Source organism: Phycomyces blakesleeanus (assembly GCF_001638985.1).
Source record: "Phycomyces blakesleeanus NRRL 1555(-) unplaced genomic scaffold PHYBLscaffold_7, whole genome shotgun sequence".
Taxonomy (NCBI): Eukaryota; Fungi; Mucoromycota; class Mucoromycetes; order Mucorales; family Phycomycetaceae; genus Phycomyces; species Phycomyces blakesleeanus.
In genome coordinates this window covers 1,777,602-1,788,303 of record NW_017265140.1, presented here as the reverse complement: position 1 = coordinate 1,788,303, position 10,702 = coordinate 1,777,602, and the positions used below count along the sequence as shown (strand labels likewise).

The 10,702-nt window shown below is 34.2% G+C and overlaps 2 protein-coding genes across 2 annotated transcripts; one reads left to right on the top strand and one right to left on the bottom strand.

The window, feature by feature from the left end:
• Positions 1-2,164: 2,164 nt before the first annotated feature.
• Positions 2,165-5,276, top strand: PHYBLDRAFT_166960 (hypothetical protein; the record flags this gene model as incomplete). The annotated part of the gene is made up of 5 exons (XM_018435543.1): positions 2,165-2,291; positions 2,395-2,427; positions 2,496-2,705; positions 2,773-3,099; positions 3,907-5,276. The coding sequence occupies 5 exons, from the start codon at positions 2,165-2,167 to the stop codon at positions 5,274-5,276; spliced, it is 2,067 nt and encodes a 688-aa protein (XP_018293774.1).
• A 134-nt stretch (positions 5,277-5,410) lies between these two features.
• Positions 5,411-6,594, bottom strand: PHYBLDRAFT_143982 (hypothetical protein; the record flags this gene model as incomplete). The annotated part of the gene is made up of 4 exons (XM_018431122.1): positions 5,411-5,572; positions 5,648-5,833; positions 5,913-6,218; positions 6,277-6,594. 4 exons carry the CDS (start codon positions 6,592-6,594, stop codon positions 5,411-5,413), a joined length of 972 nt encoding a protein of 323 aa, XP_018293773.1.
• Positions 6,595-10,702: the final 4,108 nt, after the last annotated feature.

Sequence of the window (10,702 nt, the reverse complement as noted above, 5' to 3'; positions counted from 1 at the left end):
CTTATATATATATCCGACTGGATATCATATGTTTATATATAGTGCAAATCACCTGTCATTAGCTTATATATATATGTAATTGGCGGACAACAGCTTATATATATACTAGATTGGTGGTCAACAGCTTATATATATACCAGATTGACTATCATCAGCTTATATATATATTAGATTGGCTGTGATCTACTTATATATGTATGAGATAGACTGTCAATAGCTTATATACATATAAGATTGACTGTTAATAACTTATATATATATACCAGATTAGCAGTCAACAGCTTATATATATGCCAGATTGGCAGTCAACAGCTTATATATATACTAGATTGGCTAATATCAGCTTATATATGTATGAGATAGACTGTCAATAGCTTATATACATATAAGATTGGCTGTTAATAACTTATATATATATACCAGATTGACTATCATCAGCTTATATATATACTAGATTGGCTAATATCAGCTTATATACATATGAGATAAACTGTTAATAGTTTATATATATATAGCTGATTGGCGGTCAAAAATTTATATATTTACCAGATCAGCTATCATCAGCTTATATATATATCAGATTGAGTATCATATGTTTATATATAGTGTAGATCACCTGTTATCAGCTTATATATATACCCAATTGGTGGTCAACAGCTTATATATATATCAGATCAACTATCATCAGCTTATATATATACCTGATTGGTGGTTAATAACTTATATATATACCAGATTGACTGTTATCCACTTATATATATATAAAATTGATTGTTATCTACTTGTATATATATGAGATTAACTGTAATTAGATTATATATATATCAGATTGATGCTTATTGGCTTATATATATACCAGATTGATGATTATTGGCTTATATATATACCAGATTGATGATTATTGACTTATATATATACCAGATTAATAATTATTAGCTTATATATATATATCAGATTGGCTGTCATCCACTTATATATATAACAGATCAGCTGTCATCCATTTATATATATAGCAGATCAGCTGTCATCCACTTATATATATATCAGACCGGCTATCATCTACTTATATATATAGCAGATCAGCTGTTATCCACATATATATATAGCAGATCAGCTGTCATCTACTTATATATATAGCAGACCGGCTGTCATCCACTTATATATATAGCAGACCGGCTGTCATCCACTTATATATATAGCAGATCAGCTGTCATCCACATATATATATGGCAGATCAGCTATAATCAGCTTATATATATATAGCAGATCAGCTGTCATCCACATATATATATAGCAGATCAGCTGTCATCCACATATATATATAGCAGATCAGCTATAATCAGCTTATATATATATCAGACCGGCTGTCATCCACTTATATATATAGCAGATCAGCTGACATCCACATATATATATAGCAGATCAGCTATAATCAGCTTATATATATATCAGACCGGCTGTCATCCACTTATATATATAGCAGATCAGCTGACATCCACATATATATATAGCAGATCAGCTAAAATTAGCTTATATATATATCAGATTGGCTGTCATCCACTTATATATATATCAGACCGGCTATCATCTACTTATATATATAGCAGATCAGCTGTCATTTACTTATATATATATTAGACCAGCTGTCATCTAATTATATACATAGCAGACTAGCTGTCATCCATTTATATATATACCAGATTGGTGGTCAACAGCTTATATATATGCCAGATTGGTAGTCAACAGCTTATATATATGCCAGATCGGCAATCAACAACTTATATATATGCCAGATCGGTAGTCAACAGCTTATATATATGCCAGATCGGCAATCAACAACTTATATATATGCCAGATCGGTAGTCAACAGCTTATATATATGCCAGATCGGTAGTCAACAGCTTATATCACTGGAAAAATAAGGACAATTAACATATTGTCCAGGTAGTCGGATCATAGTGGATATGTCAGGATTTTTTTTCATCTCAGCAGTTTTTTTTCATCAAGTTGGGGGTGTAGTTTTGATGTATTCTATTGGCTTAAATAAAAATAAAATAAAAATAAAATAAAAAATACGTTTTGGTTTACTATAAAACCGTATCAAATGAAATATTTGTAGCACTCTTGTTTCCTTTTTTATTTTATAATTCAAAATACATATACTATGTTTCCTTCTATTCAAATGCACAACACTGATTGCCACTGCACCAGATGCAATAATAATGATCAAGGAGTTTCCCGAGTATCGAGACGTACTGCTCAGCGTCATAATAAAAGAGCTAGATTTGAAGGTACTGAGATATTCAAGAGTTGTATAATTTATTCAGTGCTGTTATCTGTCTACCGAGTAATAATCGCTTTTATTTTTATTTTTTATTATTTTAAAAAACATAGCTGAAAAGAGAAGCATGGAAGTAGATACTGAAAGTAAGACATTTTTTATATGAAACGCAGAAGAAAAACTAATAATAAACTATTATATTCCATATTTGTAGTAATCCCGACGTATCAATCCGATTCTGTGGAAGCAATGGACGGTCAGGCCAACTCACCTATTTCGGATGCCGTCTCAACGTTTGACAATGACGTCTTTGTTGGTAATGACTACAATGGTGATGAGTCTGACACGACCGATGACAATGACAGTGATGACAATGGCGAAGAAGACACTGCCGAGATTTATGTTGAAGAGTTTAACAATGAGGGTCAGTTTTAAATACATAAAAAAAAACTAAAAAAAATGTGTGTTAATTTTTTTTTTTTAAAAAAAAGACCCTTTTGCTGCTTCTGGTATGCCCGAGAATCCAGTGCACAGATTTATTGCTACTTTTACAGTACTGTTTGCATCTCGTTACGTGGTCAATAAGGGTTCTGTTGTCTTGATTGAGTTCATCAACGAGCTCTTGAAGATTTATGGACAAGATTTCCAACTTCCCGAAAGTCTGGCTGGGCTACATAAAATGACTGGCTTTTCGTCTATCACCAAAGGCATCAAGCGATTTGTGTCATGTCCAAACTGCCATTGCATCTATGAAGAAAACATGTCCGTACCTCCCCATTGTGTTTTCACAAATGTTGGTGCACGCTCTCCTTGTGGTTGTAAGTTGATGAAAGAGTCAACTTCAGGTGCACTGGTATCAAAGCGAGCATACTTGTACCAGTCCCTCAAGCAAGCTTTGTCTGTTCTTTTCCTTCGTCCTGGTTTTGAAGAGCAAATCCGTCACTGGAACACGGAGCTTAAGATTGTCGATACTATGTGCGACGTATACGATGGAGCAATGTGGAAAGAGCTGAAGGATGCAAGTGGTGTCTCGTTTGTTGCTTGTCCTCGCTCATTGATGTTGACACTCAACATAGACTGGTTCCAGCCGTTCGATGGAGTTAGTTACTCTTCTGGTGCAATTTACTTGGTTGTAAATAATCTGCCTCGAGAGGTACGGTTCAAGCCTGAGAACACAATTCTGGTTGGTTTGATGCCTGGTCCCAAGGAGCCAAGATGCGAGGAGATAAATAACTATCTCAAGCCCATGGTAGACGAGATGAAGCAGTTGTATGTTGGAATGCGAGTCCCGACCTACGAGTGCCCTTCTGGTGCTAATGTCCGTGCTGCCTTGCTGATGGTTGCGTGTGACATCCCTGCTGCCAGGAAAACAAGTGGATTTACAGCCCACAATAGTACATGTGCGTGCTACAAGTGTACAACCCAGTTCCCCAGATTGCCCAACACAAATCAGGTGGACTTCAGTGGATTCGATTATTCGCTTTGGAATATTCGTAGCGGTGTAGAGAACAGGTTGCATGCTGAGGAGTGGAAGAGTGCGAGTACACCCTCAGAAAGGCACCAGCTGGAGGTCGAATATGGTGTTCGATGGTCGCAGTTGCAACGCCTTGGATACTTTGATCTAGTACGTGGAACGATCATTGATCCCATGCATAATTTATTCCTGGGGACGCCCAAGAGAATGATGGACCGGTGGGTCGATAAGAAAACGATTGGAGCCGAAGAGTTTGCTGCCATGGAAAAAATCGCAGAGACAATGGTTCTTCCGAGGGATTATACAAAGCTGACATCGAAGATTGGAAAAGGCTTTCCTTACATGAAAGCCGACGACTGGAAATCCTGGGTACTGGTGTATTCTCCTGTTCTGCTGCATGGTGTTCTACCATTTGAAATGTACAACAACTGGATGAATTTCGTCCGTGCATGCCGCTATCTTATCAAGCCAAGCATCACATTTGATGAAGTGAACAGCGCCCACGACTATCTGGAAATGTTTTGCAAAAAGGCTACCGAACTCTACACTCCCACCATCCTCACCTGCAACATGCACCTGCACCTCCACCTTCGCGAGACCATTCGTGATTTTGGACCCGTGTACGGTTACTGGCTCTTTGGGTTTGAGAGATACAATGGCCTGTTGAAGCATATAAAGACAAACGGAAAAGATAGTTTTGAGGCAACATATATGAGAAGTTTTGTTCAAAACGCATTCAAGGGTGACTATGCCAATGCTGTTCTGAAAAGTTCTAGCCACGTCCCCTTTTTCAACATTCTCTCAAAGCTTTCTCCGAAATTCACACCTACCACCACAGTCATTACTCTCTCCTCCCGTCCATTCCGATTGCAATCATTCTTACTAGCATCGTCCAACCCACATCTTCCTCCAAAGGGTAACGAACCTCTCCCTCCTTCGACTTTTCCTCTTCAGCTAAAAAAATCATCACTGATGGATGAAACCGACTATGCCCATCTGCTTCAGCACTACAAAACATCCTATGATCTTCCCGACCTTGTCAGTTACCAATATGCCACGCTCACAAACTCCTTTGTTGACAATGAAATCACAAAGTTGAAGTTCATTGACTTACTTGGTCAACAGTACCGTGGTAAAAACGGTTCAGCTAGTTGTGGTTCTCTTGTCCACATAATGTTTGTTGGTAGTGACGGTAGAAATACCCTAGCCTATGCTGGACAAATACAGTATCTCTTCACACACTCCTTTACACACCCTTCTAACAGCAATCTCCACCTGACTCGCATGGTTCATGATCATCGACATGTATTCGCATATATCAAGTGGTTTAATACTTCCTCTGATAGATCGCGTGAGGATGACGGTCTTGAGTTTTGTCTCCCCACCTTCTCCCCCGATAGTCGCCATTGCATTGTACCTGTGCACCGCATCTTTTTAGAGATTGCTACAGCCAGGATTACTACAAGTAGAAATGTTAGTAAGATGTTAGTAATTGCTTTGCCAAAAAAGCTTTATGCTTAAAATAAAAAAAAACCCCCACTTGAATTTCCTTTTCTTATACAAAAAAAAACAGAACAAATTCCCTATATATATTGATAGTATTGTGTATGTAAAAAGTAATACGTAGATAAAAAGAGAGAAACATTTTTTTTTATTTAGAGCCCGTCTCTAAGAGCCCACCGAGGAAAATTGGGGCTAATGTTATCCGGGACTGCTGAGTTGGACACACTAGTAGTGATCCTACGGATCCTTTGATTAGCACTTGACCCCATGGCCTGGACAGCATAAGTGTCAACAAGTGCAATGAAACGGTTGCACTGAAATACATTCGTTAATAATTCACTCAATATAATAATACACCAATACAAACGTATTACTCCAAATTAATCTACCTCATCGCTTCTCCAGCCTGGTTGTACAATATGAATGACATATTTTATGCCATCCTCGTCCATTTCATCGGCAGACTCTCCATCTGACATTACTGCTTTTTGGAGAGTGTTGGCACAGTCTCTGAGCATTACAAGATCAATTGCCTCCTTATTGTCTTTGTAGGCCAGTACACGGCGACACTCATTCTAGTAATAAGTTTTGTTAATTTGTTATTTTTATTTTTAATTTTCAACTATAAACTATATATATTAGCATAATACTCACATCATCTGCACGGGCTGCTCTTCGTGTAAGAGCGTTTGTTTCCGCTATCTCATCATCAGACATTCTCTCACGACGGGTTCTACTAGTGAAGTTGGTGTGCAACCTCTTTCGGAGGTCACTCCGTCTCATACTAGAGGAACCAAACCTGCGCTCAAGATTAGAAAGAAGTCTCTCGGCTATCTCCCTGTTGGGAGATTTGTTGAAAGCAACATTTGTATCCCATCTGGGCTTGAGGTTGTTGGCCAGGATATTTTCTGGCGTTCTCAAGCTAAGCTTGGGTTTCCACATAAGGTTGTGAATATGAGCCTGATAAATAAATCATGAGAAAATGAATTGATAAAATATTTTATAATATGTTACTCACATAAACTGCATTAGATTCTTCACGGGTAGGCTCATGGTTGGAGATGACAACAGGTGCAGCAACAGTGAGTTCGGCTCTCACAGGAGCAGCAAGGGGAGTTCTGGCCAAACTATCTATGGCACTGATGGTGTTGGTGCTGGTGGTGGCAAGAACGCCAATTCTGCCATTCATGTTGGTCAGAGTTTGCTCAACATTGCCGATCTGTCCTTTTACGGTAGACATATCAGCTCTCACAGTAGAAAGTATTTCCATAAGCTGCTGATTGGTAATCTCAACAGGACGAAGGGCAATTGCGCGTTCACGTCTTGTGTTAGTCATTGTCTACAGAATATAATAAAATGAAAGGTTATAATGATTAGTTTCAGATTATATTATTATTATTGCTGTCATTCTACAATTAAATTTATGTAAATTTAATTAAAAATAAATCGTATCAAGTTTACATACTTGAATTGTTAGAACAAGTGTATTGATTTGGGAGTATAAGTGTAGTAAGTAGCAAGAGAGTAAGAGCAAGGGAAAGTGTATTATATGAAAGGTATGATTATTATATATATTCAAAATATATTTGATATACGAATCTCTATTAATACTTCTTGTAATGACTGGGATGTAAATCGGTTTTCATATTGCTTTGGGACTTGATGAAATCATTTTAGTCTTTTGTTTTAAACACACTTTTTTCTTTTTTTTTTAAGATTTTTTTTTTTACTTTTTTTATTCGTTTTTTGTTATTTCCCTCTTTTCTCTCTCTTTTCAATTCTTGTTATATTTGCAAATTTTTCTGGTAAGATTGTTTTTGGTTCAAAATACTTCTTTACAAAGAACAAAAGAATTAATTTTTTTGTCTGTCATAGGTATTCTATCTGTTTCTCTCTCTTCACTCTTTACACTCGCAAGGTTTTATGGTAAGGCACTTTCTTTGTTTTAAAAGAAATATATACTTCTTTATGTATAACTAAAAAATAACAATATATTTTAATGTCATAGAAACTCACTCTTTGTCTCATTCTGATGCGCCATCTTCACAACAGTCATCCGGATTAGCCAGGGTTAGTAAATATACTTTATGCCATCATTCCATACAATCATTCTGACTTTTTTCTTTCTTTAATATAGGCCACATCGCCAAAAATACTCTCTACAATCAAACACGGATATTGACATGGTAATATTCTATTTTATTTTAATCTATTTCTTTTTAATATTTATCTAACTGAATATAATTTCTATTATAGATGAACATCCCTCTTACGAACGTGCCATTCCTCAAGAACTTCCATCCCATGCTACCGTCATTGCCATGGTAAGCCTTTTATTTACTTCTATAAATACAATAATATTATTTATACTGTATATTAATGTATATTCTCTACTAGAGACGATATTACCACTTTACAGATAATATCTTGGTCTGCAAAGAAATCCTTTGCCTTTGGTATGTAAATCAATTATTCTATCACGCAATTCACAAAAATTAATTCTTTCCTATCGTTTTATAGTCAAAGAAATCATAATCCCGTGCTTTACTGTAAATGTTTTATTTCTTTGTCCATTTGTACTGGGTACTTCCAATGTAAGTATTAATTAGTCCATAAAATTTGCAGTATAAAACACGCACGCACTCCCATCACTAATGTTTTATCTATTCTCAAAGAGTACTGCTCTTACCCCTAAAAAAAGGTAACGAGCACCTCATTTTCTTCAGGTATTTGTTTTTTGTAGAAAATTTTTCATCCCAAATATAACAAGCTTGCCGAGCAAGAAGTAGCTGAGGATATAGAATAGCTTTATTAGATTTGAAACCTAGAAACATTCTATTCTTTCCAATAAAAATAAAAGCGTAAACCATTACCAACCTAACAAGAACGGGAAACCAAATAAATAAAGAACATATTACTGGTCCATAATTTTAAAGACGTGTTTTTATGCTGTTGATGATTGGAGGTTTTAAAGAACTGTCAGTATAGGTGGTCAGTAAAGGTGGTCAGTAAAGGTGAGGTGTAGTACAGATAAACCATTGGAGCAATATACATGATGTAATCCGTCTTTGACCTTTCCTGTTCTGTGTCAAGAATACCGAGATAAATCCGTAGTTTTAAATATTTTTATTTATTTATTAAGCATAACGAGTATATCAAAAGTGCTACCAAACCTTACTTGCGGAACCCCCCATCTACATATACTGTAGTGTTTGTAAGTCTCGCACATACAGTGCTAGATGACCTTAAAACCTAGTGGAAAAAAATATCAACTATGATATATCATGTTATTCCAGTACCGTTTGCCCATATATACACGTCAGTATTTTTCTACTTTTTTCCAGTGTATATATGCCAGATCGGTAGTCAACAGCTTATATATATGCCAGATCGGCAATTAACAACTTATATATATGCCAGATCGGTAGTCAACAGCTTATATATATGCCAGATCGGCAATTAACAACTTATATATATGCCAGATCGGTAGTCAACAGCTTATATATATGCCAGATCGGCAATCAACAACTTATATATATGCCAGATCAGCGATCAACAACTTATATATATGCCAGATCAGTGGTCAACAGCTTATATATATACCAGATTGGTAGTCAACAGCTTATATATATGCCAGATCGGCAATTAACAGCTTATATATATGCCAGATTGGCAATCAACAACTTATATATATGCCAGATTGGCGATCAACAACTTATATATATGCCAGATCGGCGGTCAACAGCTTATATTTATCCTAGATCAACTATCAATAGCTTATATATATATGAGATCAGCTATAATTAGTTTATATATAGTGTCAATTAGTTGTTATCAGCTTACACAATCTTGCATAATATTGCATAATTATATATAGGCACATATAAGAGAATTTAAACATATATAAAAATATAAAAAATAAAGTTTGTGTAACATACATCATTACGCATATTCGCATAATGTAAACTATACAATTGCATTGCTGAAAAAAATTGGTAACTTTTGGCTATACTTGTTATATAACGTGCATAATCATGCATAATCTCGCATAAATGATCTACGTAAACAATACCATTGAATTTGTGGGAAAAAATAACAAAAAATAGCTTTTTTCGCAAAAAATTTCCTTTTTTGGTTAGTCTGAATGCACCTAGTGTGAGAAGTCTTGACATTTTTAGTGTGGGAAGATAGGTTATATAAATAGCAACTATGTAAAAGCTTGGCATGGAAAAACATTTAACTTTAAACTATCAAAAAGCTGTTCAGACAATAATTAAATATATCTCTTCTAATGAAAGTTCAAATTCTTACTAAGTAATAATTTTTTATTTTTTTTTGCTATATAAAGAAAATTTAGTAGTATAATATAAAAGTATCAAAATATGTAAACAGCAAGTACAGAATTAATAAAAATTAATTTTCATATTTTTTTACTAATTTTCTTATAAAAATCAAAATATTATTATATAAATCAATAAAAAAATATATGAACAAGTCAACTTATTAATATTTATTATAATTTTAATGTATTTATATACTATATATATATATATAAAGATTATAAAAGAGTTGTGAATATATATAAAATTAAAGATTAAATATGATTAGAGTATGTAACTTATATTTGATGAGATGATTGGATATGACTTGGATATTGACAAGTGTGAATATATATAATGTGATAGATCCAATAGTATTGACTAATATCAGAGATAGATAAGATGTTATAGGCTAATATTAGTAATAAATCAAATGTTATTGGCTAATATTGATTATATATTAGATTTTATTAACTTATATAAGTAGTAAATTGGATGTGATAAATATATATATATAATACAGATTGACTGTTATTGATTTACATATATATCAGATCAGATATTATTTATTTATATATATACTAGATTGGTAGTATTCAGTTTATATATATATGAGATTGACTGTTATCTACTTATATATATATCAGATTGGCTGTGATCCACTTATATATATATCCGACTGGATATCATATGTTTATATATAGTACAAATCACCTGTCATTAGCTTATATATATATGCAATTGGCGGACAACAGCTTATATATATACCCAATTGGTGGTCAACAGCTTATATATATACCAGATTGACTATCATCAGCTTATATATATATTAGATTGGCTGTGATCTACTTATATATGTATGAGATAGACTGTCAATAGCTTATATACATATAAGATTGGCTGTTAATAACTTATATATATATATACCAGATTAGCAGTCAACGGCTTATATATATACCAGATTGACTATCATCAGCTTATATATATACTAGATTGGCTAATATCAGCTTATATACATATGAGATAAACTGTTAATAGTTTATATATATATAGCTGATTGGCGGTCAACAATTTATATATATACCAGATCAGCTATCATCAGCTTATATATATATCAGATTGGCT